The 18722-nt window shown below is 51.4% G+C and overlaps 1 protein-coding gene across 1 annotated transcript; it reads left to right on the plus strand.

The window, feature by feature from the left end:
- Positions 1 to 1747: 1747 nt before the first annotated feature.
- Positions 1748 to 4307, plus strand: LOC140845889 (ral guanine nucleotide dissociation stimulator-like 2). Its single transcript, XM_073221064.1, has 5 exons — positions 1748 to 1812; positions 2474 to 2539; positions 2849 to 2920; positions 3826 to 3947; positions 4055 to 4307. Exons 1-5 carry the CDS (start codon positions 1756 to 1758, stop codon positions 4140 to 4142), a joined length of 405 nt encoding a protein of 134 aa, XP_073077165.1. The 5' UTR covers positions 1748 to 1755; the 3' UTR covers positions 4143 to 4307.
- The last annotated feature ends 14415 nt before the right edge of the window (positions 4308 to 18722 follow it).

Here is an 18722-nt window from a genome sequence, read left to right on the forward strand (position 1 = left end):
GGGACAGTAGGGCTGGCCCTTAGGGGTCCTTGCAGACCAATAAGGAGGAGTGGAGGGAAGCTGGGCAGGGCCTGGCTGGGCTGGGAGGGGCAGGGCAGGGGAGGGGTGCTCAGGGAGGTGCTGCCAGGGCCTTAGGTCCTCGGGCCATTGGCCTGGCAGGCCTCCACAGCCTCCACACTTGAGAGGCCCCTGCCATGGACCTGATGGCGTGGGAGACACTGACACCACCAAAGGCCCTGGGTGGAGTTGTTTTGGGGGAAACTGCACCTGAGTGGGGAGCGGGATCCACGGGGTGGCAGCATGGGAGGCAGATGCCCCAGGATGGGCAGGCGTGAGCTGCCTTGTGCCTCAGGGAGGACGTGAGTGAGGGGGGCCTGTGAGCAAAGCCCATCGGTGCCCCATCACTGTGGGGTCCTGTGCATCTGGTCTTGGGCGCCTCAGTGGGCGGGCTCCAAAGCCCGGATGGCCACAAGGCTCAAAGCACACCCCCAGCTGCCTGGGCTCCAGTCCCGACCGGTGGCTGCCTGGCACAGGGGCACCAGGGGCACTGCTGGATGACACCCCTTGTCATCCCCAGGAGCTGTTCACCAAGGCCAGCCATTATGAATGCGAGGCCTACGTTGCATACAAGCCACAGATGGGAAGAAGGTACCAGCCAGAGAAGGCAAGCATTGAGCACGTGGCCCCCACCATCCATAAGGTCATGAAGCAGTTTGAAGCCACGGTTAGGTTGGTCACCACCACCTGCCTCGGGACCCCGAGCATGATGGCCCGGGACAGGGCCCGAGTGGTGGAGTTCTGGATCCAGGTGGCCAAGGTGAGTCATGGGATGGCCCCCGGGTTCCATCCTGGCGTCTTGGGACCTGCTCCCCACCTTTGCCAACTCTCATGATGAATGCCTGCAATCTGCCCTGCACGGTCCCTGGGACCTCCTGCCAGGGGCGTGCGGACTTGGACTCGCAGGCCCCAGGGAGGGGACAGCCATCCCTGGCCCTTTCCTTGGGTTGAGCTACAGTCCTCCACCCAGGAGGGCTACTCAGAAGGAACCAGGTGTGCTGGGCTCCCTGGGTGTCTGTCTCCTTAAGGACAGGAGTTCATGGGGGGATAGAGCACAGAAGCAGGCCACGCTCTCAGCTCTGTCTTCCCTCCCAGGACTGTAAGACCTTCCTGAATTTTGCATCCTTCCACGGCATTCTCTTGGCCCTGCAGTGCCCTCCTGTAGGTCGTCTTCAAAGCACCTGGGGACATGTTTCCTGGTGGGTAGTACTGTCCCCGGGACCAGGGTACCTGAGTGGACAGGGATACCCCCAGGTCTGGCAGTGTCCCCTCAGTCGGCTAGGACTTCCTGGGAGGCAGCAGAGCCTAGGGACAGGGATGGCGGGCTCTTGGGGCCCCCTGTGGGTTAGGCCACGGGTACCCCTGCAGGAATCAGTTTCCTGCAATGTCAGGTGTGGGTTGAAGCCCACTGGAGATCTTGAGCTTGTGCTCTGCAGCAGGAGGTCTCTGCCCCTAGGACAGCGACCTGGCCCAAAGCAGATTCGCCCCCAGGAGAACTAGGAATGGAGGCCCTGGGTGGAAACATGCAGTCCCCTCCCCAGGCCACGGATTCCCCAGGGCTCAGGGCTGTGGTGGAAAGCCTCATGCAGGCTAGTTGATATCTGGGGTCTCCAGGAAAACGGGTCTGCCCCCAGACTCCCCACCTGCTGGCCACATGTCTCCCTCCTCCTCTCCCCGCCCCTTAGGAAGAGCTCCTACATGTTTAAAAAACTTAAAAAGATGGACAAGAAGGCTGATCGGCGGTGGTTCCATGAGGTAAATGGAGGCTAGAGGTCTGGAAGGGAGGGGTCCTTGTGGCAAGTCCTCTGCCATGCTGCGGCCCAGCCTTGGGCAGTCTCGAGGTGTGCGGGGTGAGAGGCGGGAGTTGATGGGGGAAGTAGGGTCCCCAGGCCCCCAAGGGCCTCGTCTGTATCCCTCCCTGGCCCTACTTGACTGGGGTCCTGGCATCCAGTGAGGACCCAGAGGACAGGCCCCTGGTAAGGGCTGAGGCTGGCGCTGGGTCGGCCGTGTCTGAGCAAAGTCGGCCGCTCCCTGGGTCCTCTGAGACCGCTATCCTGGGGTGCGGGCCTGCCAGGTGAGCAGGGTCCAGGGAGCACAAGATGGGCTTCAGCTTGGTGCCCATCCCACCTTGTCGTGTGAGGGGAGCCGTGCTGATAGCCGGGTGACAGTGAGTGCTCAGGGCACCCTGGGAGGCAGAGGGACCTCCCCTGACCCTCTCAGGGCGGCTGGCCACGGCCCAAGGACTCCCATGAGTATGTGTGTGCTGGAGCTGGGGTTGCTCTAGGCTGAGAGCCTGCTGGAGGTGGGGACAGCGTAGGTGCCAGGGGGCTCGGGCAAGGCATCCATCCACCAAGGCCTGGTTGTGGGAGGCACGTGGGAGGGGAGCAGGAGCACCTGAGTGTCGTGCACCTTGCAGGAGGCGAAGTACCTGTTGATGCGATGGCAGGGGGACCAGAGGACACCCCATTACCAGGAGAATCAGGTGAGAGTGGTGTGGCCTGTTGCCACCAGCCCTGAGCTGCCAGCACTGGGGTGACCAGGAGGAGGGCGAGAGCAGCTGGGTACGGGGAGAAGTTGGAGGGCAGGTGCAGGGACCACAGGTCCTGGGATTGGCCGAAAGCCAGCCCTGGGAGGGACCGGGAGAGGAGCACAGGGTGAAGGGAGGAGGGGAGGGAGGCAGCACAGGGTGGTCCAAGGGAGCTGGGGGCTGTGGGTGTGGGGTTCAGGGGAGGCTCTGTGGGCACCCCTAAGGTAGGCGGGGACTCATCACCTCCCCACCCCCGTGGCACAGGGCATGGTCCCCTTCCTTGGATATATTCTGGATGACGTGCCCATGGACCAACTCCCAGAACATGATGATGAAGTAAGTGAGCCCAGCGGGGCACAGGGGGGCAGGATGGTGAGGTCTGGGGAGGAGAGAGCCTCCAGTGAGCCTATACCTCTCAGCACCCGGACACCTCGACTTCTGAGAGTCTCCCTCCACCCCAGGACCTGGACATCTAGGAGAGGACCCACTTAAGCCCCGGTCCTGGCCCCAGGGCAGGCTGGGCTGAGGGCTAGAGGGGCAGCATCTGGGCAGGACTGGCCGCCTCCTCAGGCCCTGCCCAGGGGGAGGGATGCTGCTCCTTCAGGGCAGGAAGCACATCAGGGGGCTGGCAGTGCCTTCCCTCCTGAGGCCCCAGTCTTCCTGTCTGCCATCACGGAGAGTTGCATGGGAAGCTTGGCCTCAGATCTCCAGTCCACTCTCCACCTCTCGGTAGCCCCGATCCCGGGCCAGGTCCGGGTGCTCTTTCTGGGCAGGCCTGCCCCTTGGAAGGCCCTGGAGGTCCTCCACCTTGAGAAAGCGTGGGGACCTTCCGGCCTCGTTCTGGGCTCAGGGGGCTGTTTTTGATGCATTTTGGCTGCGTTGCTGCCTTCCAGGGTGATGGTATAAAATAAGAGTTGAGTGCCCAGCCATGAAAGGTGAGGGATGGAGTCAGGACCCCCTGGGCAGGACCTTGTCCACCCCATACCCTGCGTCTAACGTGTGTTGAGAGAGTTAAGCCACACAGAGCTGAGGACACTAAAGGCTTTGCCAGGTGGGGGATGGGTGTGGCATCAAGGCCGCCTTCCTGGAGGAGGAGCTGGAGACCCAACAGTGGGAACAGGCAGGACTGGATGGCATTGGAGGGAAGGCAGGTTCCTGTGTGAGCAAAGATCCCGTACCATCTCAGTGCCCCCACTCCTTACCCCCCTCCTCATCTGCATCCTGTCCTTCCTCTGCCCCAGGTCATTTCCATCCTAGACGAGATCGGGATTCAAAGGCGCGTGGCCAGGCAGTACGACCTGGAGCCCGATGAGCGCTTCCAGTCCTTTCTCCAGGCCATGGAGCCCCTGGATGAGGAGCAAAGGTGAGGCCGGCAGGAGTCATGCGTGGGCTGCAGCTGCCCGCAGGCTCTGGGAGAAGGGACCCTGACGTGTGGCTCCAGGGACTCACAGGTGTCCCTCTGTCCTGCAGCTACACCCTGTCATGCCAGCTGGAGCCCCCAGGCCAGAGGACCAGCAGAAAGGGGCTCTTACAGTTCTTCAGGTGCCACAAGATATAAACGTCCTGGCCAGGGCCAGGTGAGTTTCTGGGCTGGGGCGAATGGCAGAGGGTGGGCTGTTCCTCAGCCTCAGGGAAGCTTCGGGCCACATTGGGTGTTGGGGCGTCCTAAAGACAGGTGGGTGGGTCTGGGATCCCAGCTCCACGGCCACTCAGTGCTGTCAGACTAAAGGGTGGTTCCCCTCCCCCTCTGGGACCCAGCCTCCTCTGTGAGTAGGTGACGCTCAGGAGCCTTCCCGTGACAGGGACCCCCCGGGTGGTGGTGATTGACAGGACCCTCCATACAGGGCCAGGAGCCCAGAGGGCAGTGGGGACGGGGTGGAAGCAGGATAACGGGGGGAACCCGGGATAACCTGCCTCTTCTGTTCACCTGTGTGGCCCTGCAGCTGCCGTCATCGGGCCCGCAGCCCTGGTGGTGCCCTGGCTGCGTGCGGACGAGAGCTCCCCCTTCGGGCAGGCGGCACCTGGCACTCCCAGACCCTAGTCTGCTTCCTGCTCCTCTTCCTCCCCCTGCTCATCCTCAGCCTCTGCTGCGGCAGGTGCTCTGGCACCTCCTCCGTCGGCAGACCCGGGCAGCTCCCCAGGCTGCCACTGCATCCTCAAGGACCCGTATGTAGCTGCAGCCAATCTGGCCTCCTCCATGCAGTGTCGTCCCCTGTGCTCATGGCCCACTGGACAGAGGCGAGCTTCCCCCCACGCACAGGGTGTCACCATTTGTGCATGTGGCCTCCCGTGTTGTCAACACCACCTGCTACCTGGGTGCCGTCAGCCACCGAGTTGTAGCCACACAGTTCCAGGAAAAGGTGGGGCCGTCCTCACCAGGTCTGGACATTCCCAGGATGGACACAGACACGGCGCAGTGCTGCGTGGAACCACTGCCTCTTGGGTGCCCAGAGGAGGCATCTGAGGATGCAGGGGTGGCTGGCCGCCGCAGGTTCCCAGGGCATGCTCCCAGGGGCGTCCCCTGTACAACTGCCACCCCTCATCCCTGAGGAATAGCCTCCCTAGGGATTAAAGACGGTGGTGTGAGAGGTGAGACAGAGACCTCCTTCCAAAACCACATATAATTAAAAAATATAATGAATACAACTCAGCCTGAAAGAGTAACAGAACGCTGCACCAGACTGCATACACCTAGAGAAAAGAGCAGTCCTCACGGAACAGGGTAACGTACCAAAGCTGTGACCCGGCGGGACTCGAGCCCTTCCCCCTCCCCAGTGCATCGGCGGGAGACCAGAGACGGAGTGGAGGCCTGGCACTGCTAAACACCTAGCCCTGGAGATGTCTTTGGAGCACAAACCTACATTGCATGGTGCTCTGGTGATTAGTGGGGCTGGAATACCTGGAGAGATGGAGATTCCAGCTGCTTGTGGAGAACAGGGATTCATATCCGGCTGATCTGGGCAGGCAGTCTGAAAGACTTCCTAAAAGCAAGAGGGCTGCTAAAGGGGCAAGGATTGCACAGAGCTTACTGCTCAGGAGAAAGGACAGGTAGGCAAAATTGGGCGGGTGCACTCTGCCCAGCAGGTTGGGAACTTAAATGATCTTCAGGCGCTACATCCACCTGGCTGGCTACACAGCTCCAAGGACCCCCACGCTGATATGCAGCCTGCTGTGTCTTCCTCCTGGCTAGCCTATACCTGGCTCACAAACCGGCTGCCCCTGCCCTGGCATCAGGCCAGCCAGAGGGACGTCCTGCCTAAAGCAGCTACAAACACAAAGCATAGAGGCTTACACCTGTGTGTCCGGCCACTGGTTCTGGCAGTGGACACAGGCATAGCAGCCTGGAAACAGGAAAACAGCTCTTTCCTCCCCCCAGGCACCAGCACCACTCCCCTGCGACCCCCCGCCACATACAAATATGAAACGTCAAAAGAACCTCATTCAAAGCAAACTCAACACCAGAGAAAGGATCGAGTGAGACTGAATTAATAAATCTTCCCGAAAGAGATTTCAAAATAAAAATCATAAACATGTGCATTAGGTACAGAAAAATATTCAACAACTCAGCAACGAATTTAGGATGGAGATCCAATCGTTGAAGAGCACAACAGAGCGTATTAAAAGCAGGTTAGATATGGTGGAGGAGATGATAAATCAAAGAGAAATTAGGGAAGAGGAATACAAAGAAGCTGAGGAACAGAGAGAAAAAAGGATCTCTAGGAACGAGAGAATATTGAGAGAAATGTGTGACCCATCCAAAAGGAACAATATTCGTATTATAGGGGTAGCAGAAGAAGAAGAAGAGAGAAAAACAGGTGGAAAGTGTCTTTCAGGAAGTAATTACTGAACACTTCCCCAATCTCGGGAAGGACATAGTCTCTGAGGCCATGGTAATGCACAGATCTCCCAACACAAGGGACCCAAGGAGTATAACACCAAGACATATAATAATTAAAATGGCAAAGATCAAGGATGACGACAGACTCTTAAAAGCAGACAGAGAGAGAAATCAGATCACATACAAAGGAAAACCCATCAGGCTATCATCAGACTTCTCAGCAGAAACCTTACACGCCAGAAGGGTGTGGCATGGTATATTTAATGGAATGAAGCAGAAGGGCCTCGATCCAAGAATACTTGATCCGGCAAGATTATCATGTAAACTTGAAGGAGGGATTAAACAATTTTCGAATAAGCAAAAGCTGAGAGAATTTAGCTCCCACAAACCATCCCAACAGTGTATTTTGGAGGGACTGCTATAGATAGAAGTATTCCCAGGGTTAAATAACTGTCACCAGAGGTAATAAAAAGGGATAGACAGAGGGTCCAGAATATGATACCTAACATATAAAGAATGGAGGAGGAAAAAGGGGGAGGGGGAAAAAAACCTTTATATTGTGTTTGTAATAGCATACTAAGTGAGTTAAGTTAGGCTCTTACTAAGGAAGTTACCCTTGAACCTTTGGTAACCACAAACCTAGAGCCTGCAATGGCAATAAGGACATATCTATGGATAACCACCCTAAATGTAAATGGTCTGAATACACCAATCAAAAGATACAGAGTCAATGAATGGATAAAAAAACAAGACCCAACTATATGCTGCCTACAAGAGACTCACTTCAAACCCAAAGACATACAAAGACTAAAAGTGAAGGGATGGAAACAGATATTTCAAGCAACTAACAGGGAGAAAAAAGCAGGGGTTGCAATACTTTTATCAGACAAAATAGACTTCAAAACAAAGAAAGTCACAAGAGACAAAGAAGGACATTACGTGATGATAAAGGGGTCAATCCAACAAGAGGATATAAGCATTATAAATATCTATGCACCCAACACAGTATCACTTACATATGTGAAACAAATACTAACAGGATTCAAAGGGGAACTAGAATGCAATGCATTCATTATAGGAGACTTCAACAGTCCACTCACTCCAAAGGACAGATCAGCCAGACAGAACATAAGGAGACAGAGGCACTGAACAACACATTAGAAGAGATGGACCTACTGAACATCTACAGAACTCTCCACCCAAAAGAAACAGGATAGACATTATTCTCAAGTGCACATGGAACATTTTCAAGAACAGAGCATATACTAGGCCACAAAAAGAGCCTCAGTAAATTCAAAAAGACTGAAATTGTACCAACCAGCTTCTCAGACAACAAGGGTATGAAACTAGAAATAAATTACACAAAGCAAATGAAAAAGCCTACAGACACATGGAGACTTAACAACATGCTTCTAAATAATCAACGGATCAATGACCAAATAAAAACAGAGATCAACCAATATATGGAGACAAGTGACAACAATAATTCAATAACACAAAACCTATGGGACACAGACAAGGCAGGGTAAGAGGGAAGGAAGTACATTGCAATACAGGCCTACCTCAGGAAAAAAGAACAATCCAATACGAACAGTCTAAACTCACAATTAACCAAACTAGAAAAAGAAGAACAAATGAGGCCCAAAGTCAGTAGAACGAGGGACATAATAAAGATTAGAGTAGAGCAGAAATAAATAAAATCAAGAAGAATAAAACAATAGAAAGAATCAATGAAAGCAGGAGCTGGTTCTTTGAGAACATAAACAAAATAGATAAACCCCTAGCCAGACTTATCAAGAAAACAAGAGTCGACATGCATAAACAGAATCAAAAATGAGAAAGGAAAAATTACTACGGACACCACAGAGATAAAAAGAAATATTAGAGAATACTATGAAAAATTATATGCTAACAGGCTGGATAACCTAGGAGAAATGGACAACTTTCTACAAAAATACAACCTTCCAAGACTGACCCAGAAAGAAACAGAAGATCTGAACAGACCAATTACTGGCAACAAAACTGAATTTGTAACAATAAAAGTACCTAAGAACAAAACCCCTAGAAGAGATGGCTTCACCACTGAATTTTATCAAACATTTAGTGAAGACCTAATAACTATCCTCCTTAAAGTTTTCCAAAATGTAGAAAAGAAAGGAATACTTGCAAACTCATTCTATGAGGCCAGCATCATCCTCATACCAAAGACCAGGCAAGGACACCACAAAAATAGAAAATTACAGACCAACATCCCTGATGAACATAGATGCAAAAATACTCAACAAAATATGAGCAAACCGAATTCAAAAATACATCAAAAAGATCATCCATCATGATCAAGTAGGATTTATTGCGGGGAAGCAAGGATTGGTGCAATATTAGAAAATCCATCATCATCATCCATATCAACAAAAAGGACAAAAACCACATGATCATCTCCACAGATACCAAAAAAGCATTCGACAAAATTCAACATCTATTCATGATAAAACTCTCAACAAAATGGGCATAGAGGGCAAGCACCTCAACATGATAAAGGGAATAGATCACAAGCCCACAGCCAACATCATACTGACAGGGAGAAGCTGAGAGCCTTTCCTTAAGATCTGTAACAAGACAAGGATGCCCACCCTTCCCACTTTTCATCCACATAGTACTGAAGGTCCTTGGCACAGCAATCAGAAAGCGCAAAGAAATAAAAGGCATCCAGATTGGTAAGGGAGTCAAACTGTCCCTGTCTGCAGATGACATGATATTGTACATAAAAAACCCTAAAGAATCCACTCCAACACTACAAGAACTAATACCTGAATTCAGCCAAGTTGCAGGATACAAAACGTGGCAGCACGGGGGGAGGGCTGCTCTGGGCCCAGGCACGGGGCTCTGGGGACTGCCCGCCACCGAACCCCACAGAGAAGCCATGTGGCCGAGGCTGCCAGCAGCATCGATGCCCACAGCTGCTGCTCCAGGGGCAGGGACGTCAGGAGCCTGTCCCATCCTCCGCTGCAGTGGGCAGATCCTCTGGGTGCCAAGTGTATGGACACAGCCCCGGCCCTTCCCTTCAGGGGAGGCCTGTTGGCCAGAGGGGCAGCTGGCCACTGGAGGAGGGGAGGCCCTGGCCCTTGCTCCCCCCAACTGTTTTTTCATAAAATATGTTTTATCTTAATAATAATAATAAAAAAGAAATAGCCTCCCTGAGGGCAGTGTGATATGGATGTTGTCCCTGGGGGGGACACCTGTGCAGGTGGGATACAGTCAGTGAGAGGACTGCCCCCACACTGCTCTTTCTTCTCAAAGCTCTGCCCAACAGACAGACATCGTGTGCCCCCCAACCCACCCCGGCCCTCAAACTCTATGACCCAGGGTGGTCCCGACCTGTGTATGCCAGGTTGCCCTCCATCCTCCATCCTCGCCCATAAGGTGCTCAGGAAGAGTGGGGCACTCTAAGTCCCAGGCAGGCACACCAGGGCAGCACTAGGGAGGGCTGCTCAAAAAGAACCTGGGCCTTTCTGCCTGTCACTAATAGATAATGATCACACATGAAAATCTATTGATTAGACGCTCCGGGGTGTCTCCTCACGTCTGGGACACCAATGCACATGTAACCAAAGCAGATCCCAGGGCTGCAGGCCACCAGTCTAGCACTGTCCCATTTGATGAGACACAGCTGCCCCACACATTCCAGAAATTCCGTTGCAAAAAACGCTGAACTTGGTCTCTCAAAGCACCTCCAAGAGGTGCACGCCTTCCATTGGGGGGCTTTCTCTGAACCCGATTTCTCCACGCTTCACACCTCAGAGCACCCCCAAAAGCTCCCAGCTCCCCAATCCTCCCCCATGGTGCCCCTCAGCCGCCTATCCCCAGGCCAGGCTGGTGTGAGGCCCCTGGCATCCCGCTCCTGGGTCGGTCCTGGCTGAGTGGCCTGAAATCTGTAACAAAAGGCTGGGGAGGCTGAGTGGAGGCACTTGGCTGTGGTTGTCCACATATGCTCCCCCAGGGCTCCCAGGATGGGTTCACCCTCCCAGAAGGGGAGGCCTGGCCTGGAGGGGAGCTCCAGGAACAGCACAAACACCCCGTTGGGGGGCCCCAGGCTGGAGACAGTCTCCAGGCCTTATGCTGCAGGTGGAGCCCCAGACTGGGGACTGGGGAAGCGGACGTCGCCCTCCTGACAGCCTCAGGGGACCAGGTGACAGGAGGTAAAATGGGGATACCCAGGCCACCCCCTTTCCCTGGCCCTGCCCACAGCACCCTCAGAGCCAACTGTCTGCACGGTGGTCCCAGGGATGACCCCAGGTTCCCTGCCCACATAGGGAGGTAGGTTTGGGCAGGAGGACGGCAGGCGGGTCCATGGCAGGGCAGTGGCCCAGGTCAGACCTGTCATCCTGCACGGCCCACCAGCCTCAACCTGAGACAGAAGAGCTCTGGACCCAGAAACAAAGCAGCAGCCCTGGGCCTGCTGGGTGGTCACTGGGCCAGCGGTTTGTCCTGCCCAGGGTCTGTGCGAGGGCCCCAAGCATGCTACAGCCTACACGGCTGCTGCGGAGACACCAGGATCACATGGCGGCCCGGACACCCTGACTGTGGGCTGCAGTGCACCTACCCCACCCGGCGTGTGTTGGGGAGGTGGCAGGGCCCTCTGGCCCCTGGTGTGCTACTCTGCACCCAGGCACGGGCTCTGAGGGCTCCCCGTCCTCGGCATCTTCAGAGAAGCTGATGCTGGTGTTCTTGTTCACAGGCTCAGAGAATGAACTTTACAAACACTCAAGGTAGAAGAGCATGTGCTAGGCTTTTATTTAGAGATAAAGCAGAGGACAGAGCTCCTGGCTTGCCCCTGCCATTAGGGGACAAGATAGCCCCGGGGTGATGCACTGTCTAGGGGATTTATAGGCAGGTGAGAGACAAAGGGCCAGGGATGCAGACCTGCAAAACGGTCCCCAAATGCTTACCTTCGAAGAGACACTAAGTTTCTTACCAGTCTTCCAGATTATTTTGCTTACTTGCCAGTATTACTTGCCTACATTGCACATCATTTGATTAGGGCTAGAGGAAGAAAAGCAGCATCTGGGTAGATAAAGAAAATAAGCCGGGCCTTTTAGCAGGCGACGGTACATTTTACAATAGCCTTATTTAATTGACACAGTGAAGACATGGGCTATGCTGTGGTCTTTTCTTATGTGCGCGATATTCAAACACTTCAGGCCAAGTTACTTGGGCTTTTTAGTTTTAATTAATCTCACACAAGAGATTATATTACTTTAGACAATGAATGTGACTGACTTTGCTTACTTGTCTAATATGGAGTTTCAGTAGGGGTTTTATTCCGGAGGCCCTCACCCTGCTCTGTCTGCGCCCACGGTCCCTGCCTCACCAGCACCGAGGCTCCGCGGCTTCCCTCCCCAGCTGCCATTCCCTCCTAGTTCCTCCTCCAGGCTTCCCTTCCACACTCCCCAAGCTCTCTGCTCCCATGCTCGCACCCCTCTCCCCCCGCCCTCCCAGCCTTCTCCTTCCCCCACCCCTCCCCTGGGCTGGGACTCCTGTTAGGAGGGTGTTGTGCATTCTCCTCAGTTCTTGTCCCTGCAGCAGCAAAGAACTGAGGGGCAGAGACACAGCAGTGAAGTAGAGTAAAGGTTTTATTTACAGAGAGAAAGTGCACACTCAGAGAGAGGGGAGTGTGACCTACCTCAGAGAGGGAGGCGCACTGAAAGGGTGGGGGTCCCCCTTTTAAAGATTTTTTTCAGGAATGTGACAAAGGGCTAGGGGTGTGGACTTGTTAAGTGGCCTCAAGATGAGACATGAAGTTTCTTATCAGTCCTCTGTGTAATTCTGCAAAATTAGCTTAACACAAAAAATGCACTGGTCAGATTCCCTCCAGGAGAGCAGCTTCCTGGTTGGGGACCATATCAGTTAAGACTGCCCTCCCTGCCTCCAAGGTGGGCTGAGTTACTGTATGTCCGCTAAAGACTGTGTTAAGTGTGGATAAAATGAATGTTCCTGTGGCCAGGATTCGCACCTGGGCCTAGTCGGCTAGCTCACCACTCATGTGGGCAATAGGTTGCTACTGACTCTATATAAAAGAGCTCCCACCCAGTGCTCTGGGTGACACAGTGACACAGCTGCGAGGCTGTAGGAGAGCAGAGCAGAGGCTGGAGTGGTGGCAGCACTGAGGTCAGAGGCCCAGAGGATGGCTGTGTGGGATGGCTGTGTAGGCAGGGAGGCCCAGAGGCAGAGACGCGCCTGCTGCATGCAGAATCGCTCTGATTGGGTGGGATGTTAGGGACTGACCTGCCACAGTGGAAATAAAGTTGGGTGTGACCCTTTTCACCCCAAGAACATTTTACTGTAATTTCTTTGGTCACGTTGAATCCATAGCGAACTTACCAAGGGTTGAAACCCATTGGCAGGACACTAAAAATCTTACTTCTTCACTTCCTGGGTTTTGAAATGCAATCTTAGCTTTAAGATAGAATCTTTCCTGTCTTACTGTGCTGTTATGGCTTGGCTAGCTTGCTAAGTGAACTGTACAGTCCACAAATTACTTGATATGGGGATGGAGGAGGAAAAACAGCATATAGGTAAAGGTAAAAAAATAAGCTGGCCCTTTAAGCAGGGTTTAAGTGAGTCTTACCATGACGTGATTTACTAAACACAATAAAGACAAGGGTATGCTGAGAGACCTTCCTTTAACTGAGGAATACTCAACCATTCCAGGCCAGTTACTCCTGGTTTCTTGGACTTTAAATGATCTCACTGAAGAATGCCTATATTCTTAGTTTGCTATTTTTACCCTAGAGAAGGGACAAGCAGAAGGAGCCAAAGAGCCCCATGTAACTTATTAAGAAGTGCAGACTCTATTTCATATGCAATACAGGGTCAGAGAAGTATTTTGAGCAGTGAAATATGATCACTTTCTTATAGGTAGGTCATCTACAGTAGTGAGGGGAAAGAATTTAAGTGGAAGGCACTGAAGGATTGGGGGTCAAGTAGGAGGCCACTGCACAGCTTAGGTGAGAGACGGTGAGGGCTTGGAAACCCAGTGTGGTGGTGAGAACTGAGAGGAGACACAGACGTGAGAAAGAACAAAGTCACTGGAACTGGGCCTGACTCGCTATGTGCAGGATGGAAGGCACAGCCGTCTCCTCGGTCTCTTCCTGGGATGGCTGGGGGACAGGAACTGATACTGGTAAGAAAGTTGTGGGCAGAGGAAGATAATGGACTACGTTTGGAAGACTTTAGGTTTGGGATACTTGTGAGTAACCTAGGAAGAATTAATATTGTCAAAATGGTAATCCTACCTAAGGCAATCTACAGATTCAAATGCAAACCCTATCAAACTACCAACAGCATTCTTCAACAAACCAGAATCAATCCTTCTAAACTTCACAGGGAAACACAAAAGACCCCGAATAGCCAAAGCAATCCTGAGAAGGAAGAATAAAGTCAGGGGAATGTCACTTCCAAACTTCAGATTTTAGTAGATCTTCATAAAAAGTCAAGATCTACTACAAAGACACAGTAATCAAGACAATTTGGTACTGGCACAAGAACAGACCCACAGACCAGTGGAACACAATAGAGATTCCAGATATTAACCCAAACATATACGGTCAATTAATTGACGATAAAGGAGCCATGGATTTATAATGGGGAAATGACAGCCCCTTCAACAGCTGGTGTTAGCAGAACTGGACAGCTACATGTAAGAGAATGAAACTGGATCATTGTCTAAACCCATACACAAAAGGAAACTCAAAATGGGTCAAAGACCGGAATGTAAGTCATGAAACCATAAAACTCTTAGAAAAAAACACAGGAAAAAATCTCCGGGACAGAAACAGGAGCAACTTCTTCATGAACATATCTCCACAGGCAAGGGAAACAAAAGCAAAAATGAACAAATGGGACTATATCAAGCTGAAAAGCATCTGTACAGCAAAGGACACCATCAACAGAACAAAAAGACATCCAACAGTATGGGACAATATGTTCATACATGACATATCCAACAAATGGTTGACATCCAAAATATACAAAGAGCTCACGAACCTCAACAGACAAAAAGCAAATAATCCATTTAAAAAATGGGCACAGGATTAGAAAAGACACTTCTCCAAAGAAGAAATTCAGATGGCCAACAGGCACATGAAAAGGTGCTCCGCATCGATAATCATCAGAGAAATGCAAATTAAAACCACAATGATACATCACCTCATACCAGTAAGGATGACCACTATCCAAACGAAAAACAACAAATGTTGGCGAGGATGTGGACAAAGGGGAACTGTCTTACACAGCTGGTGGGAATGTAAATTAGTTCAACCACTGTGGAAAGCAGTATGGAGGTTCCTCAAAAATCTCCAAATACAAATACCATTGACCCTGGAATTCCACTCCTAGGAATTTACCCTAACAATGCAGCAGCCCAGTTCGAAAAAGACATATGCACCCCTGTTTATCGCAGCACAATTTACATTATCCAAGAAATGGAAGCAACCAAAGTGTCCCTCAGTAGATGAATGGATAAAGAAGATGTGGTACATATACACAGTGGAATATTATACAGCCAGAAGAAGAAGAAAAACCTACCATTTGCAACAACATGGATGGAGCTAGAGGGTATTATGCTCAGTGAAATAAGCCAGGCAGAGAAAGACAAGTACCAAATGATGTCACTCATTTGTGGAGTATAACCACAAAGAAAAAAACCCTGATGGGACAAAACAGCAGCAGACTCACAGAAGCCAAGAATGGACTAACAGTTACCAAAGGGAAAGGGACTGGGGAGGATGGGTGGGAAGGGAGGGATCAGTGGAAGAAAAGGGGCATTACTATTAGCAGACAATATAGGGGGGCCACAGGGAGGGCTGTACTGTACAACACAGAGAAGACAAGTAGGGATTCTATAGCATCTTACTACGCTGATGGACACTGACTGTAATTGGGTATGTGGGGGGGACTTGATGATGGGGGGAGTCTAGTAAACATAATGTTGCTCATGTAACTGAAGCTTGATACCAAAAAATACTAATAACAACTTAATAAAAAATGGGAAAAAAGATTATCATTTAAATTTGAAGGAGGGATTAAACAATTTCTACATAAGGAAAAGCTGGAGAATTTAGCTCCCACCAACCATCTCTACAGTGTATTTTCGACGGACTGCTACAGATGGAAGTGTTCCTAACATTAAATAGCTGTCACCAGAAGTAACAAAAGGGGACAAAGAGTACAGAATATGACACCTAATATATAAAGAATGAGGAGGGAAAATTTAAAAAACAGCCTCCTTTAGATTGTTTGTAATAGCATACTTAACTGAGTTAAGATAGATTCTTAGATAGTAAGGAAGGTACCCTTGAACCTTTGGTCACCATGAACCTAAAGCCCGCAGTGGCAATAAAGACATACCTATTGATAATCACCCTAAATGTAAATGGTCTGAATGCACCAATCAAAAGACACAGAGGCACTGAATGGATAAAAAAAAAAAAGGCCCATCTATATGCTGCCTACAAGAGACGACTCACTTCGTACCAAAGCACATACAAAGACTAAAAGTCAAGGGATGTAAAAAGATTATTTCATGCAACTAATAGGGAGAAAAAAGCAGGTTTTGCAGTACTTGTATTGGACAAAACTTTATTGTATTCTTTAAAACAAAGACAGTCACAAGAGAAAAAGACAGACATCACATAATGATAAAGGGGTCAATCCAACAAGAGGATATAAGTATTATAAGTATCTACGCACCCAACACAGGAGAACCTACATATGTGAAACAAATACGAAGAGAATTAAAAGGGGAAATAGAATCAATGCATTCATTTTAGGAGACTTCAACACTCCACTCACTCCAAAGAACAGATCAACCAGACAGAAAATAAGTAAGGAGACAGAGGCACTGAACAACACATTGGAACAGATGGACCCGACAGACATCTACAGAACTCTCCACTCAAAAGCAGCAGGATACACATTCTTCTCAAGGGCACATGGCACATTTTCAAGAACAGATCATATACTAGGCCACAAAAAGAGCCTCAGTAAATTCAAAAGGATTGAAATTGTACGAACCAGCTTCTCAGACCACAAGGGTATGAAACTAGAATTAAATTACACACAGACGACGGAAAAGCCTACAATCACGTAGAGGCTTAACAACATGCTCCTAAATAACCAGAGACTCAATGACCAAATAAAAATAGAGATCCAGCAATATATGGAGAGACATGAAAACAATAATTCAACAACGCAAAATCTGTGGGATGCAGCAAAGACACCGCTGAGAGGGAAGTATACTGCACCACAGGCCTACCTCAGGAAAGAAGGACAATCCCATATGAACACTCAAAACTCACAATTAACCAAACTAGACAAAGAAGAAAAACTGAGTCCCAAAGTCAGTAGAGGGAGGGACATAATAAAGAGTAGAGTAGAAATAAATAAAATAGAGAAGAATAAAACTATTTAGAATCAATGAAAGCAGGAGCTGGTTCTTCGAGAAAATAAACAAAATACTAAACCCCTAGGCAGACTTTCCAAGAAAAAAAGAGAGTCAACGCACATGAACAGAATCAGAAATGAGAAAGGAAAAATCAGAACTGACACCACAGAATTAAGAGAGAATTATGAGAGAATACTATGAAAAGTTAGATGGTAACGAACTGGATATTCTAGAAGAAATGGACAGCTTTCTAGAAAAATGCAACCTTCCACGGCTGACCCAGGAAGAAACAAAACCTGAACAGACCAATTACCGGCAAGGAAACTGAATCGGGAATCCCCAACGGCAAGGACGACAGGCACCTCGGGAAACACTTCTAATTCCGAAGGCGCGGCATCCGGCGGCCCGACCCCCGCCGCCCCGCCGCGGGTCCCGCCGGGCCCCTCAGCTCGCCCGGCCCTCGCCCTCGAGGCCGCCGCCGAGAACCTCCACACGCGGCAAGACGCCCTCCGGCCTCCCGCCTGCGCGGCCCCCGGACCCCCGTCCCGAGAGGCGGCGGCAGGGCGGCGGCGCGGCCCCCGGCCGGGCCCAGCGAGGACCCACCACCCGCGCCGCCCGCCGAGCCCTCGCACGGCCGCACCCTCACCGGCTCCCCCGCGCCCGCAGGCCGAGGCACAGGTCCCCGCGCCCCGTCCGGGCCCCGCCGCGCCCCGCGGCCACCTACCTTCCGGCCCGCAGAGCCGTCGCTGTCGCCTTCACCCCTGAAGCGGGGCCCGCCCGGGACGCTCGGCCGCAGGTCCGCCGGGAGGAAGGCGCAGCCGAGCACAGCGCGGGTCCATCCTGACGTGGTCTCCGCGGGGCCCGCTGCGCGGACGGGACGGCGGCTCGGAGCATGGACGGAGCCGCGGGAGCTGCCTCTGCCTACGGCGCTCGCGAGGCCACCGACTCTTGAATGTGGCGACGGCGGCGCCTGCAGCTACTCGGCAGCCGCCGGGCTCACTGGATCCGCGCGCTCGCCCAATGGCTGCCTGCTCCGCGGTGCCGCCTTGCTTACTGGCCACGAGTGCCGTCAGTCGGAGGCGGGCCTGCTGGCGACCTGCGCGCTCATTGGCCGCGAGGGCCGTCAGGCGGGGGCTTTCATTTTCTTCGATATACTTTCTAATTTTTCATGACACGTCCCACGCGTTAGTTTTTAATTAATTTATTTAGGTGTCCTTAATACACAATCAAATGAGCAACAATGTGGTTACTAGGTTCCCCCCATTATCCAGTCCCCCCCACACACCCCATTACAGTCACTGACGATCCGCGTAGTGAGACGCTGTAGAGTCACTACTTGTCGTCACCGTGTTACCGCCCTCCCCACGCGCCCCCGGCCTTATGTGTGCTGACCCTGATGCCCCTCATTCCCCTTGTCCCTCCCTCCCTCCCCACCCACCTTCCCGAGTCCCTTTCCCTTTGGTAACTGTCAGTCCATTCTTGGGTTCTGTGCGTCTGCGGCTGTTTTGTTCCTTCAGTTTTGGCCTTGTTCTTATGCTCCACACGAGTCAAATCATTTGGTGCTTGTCTTTCTCCGCCTGGCTTATTTCACTGAGCGTAATACCCTCTAGCTCCGTCCATGGTGTTGCAAACGGTAGGATTCGTTTTCTTCCTATGGCTGAATAATATTCCATTGTGTATATGCACCACAAGTTCCTTATCCATTCATCTAGTGAGGGACACTTAGGTTGCTTCCATTACTTGGCTATTGTAAAAAACTCACCTGTTATTAAGTTATTTAATTTTCAAGGGATTGGGGATTTTCTAGATATCGTTTTATTACCGATTTGTGATTTAATGCACTACAGTCAGAGGTCAGA

Source organism: Manis javanica, chromosome 13 (assembly GCF_040802235.1).
Source record: "Manis javanica isolate MJ-LG chromosome 13, MJ_LKY, whole genome shotgun sequence".
NCBI classification, from domain to species: Eukaryota; Metazoa; Chordata; class Mammalia; order Pholidota; family Manidae; genus Manis; species Manis javanica.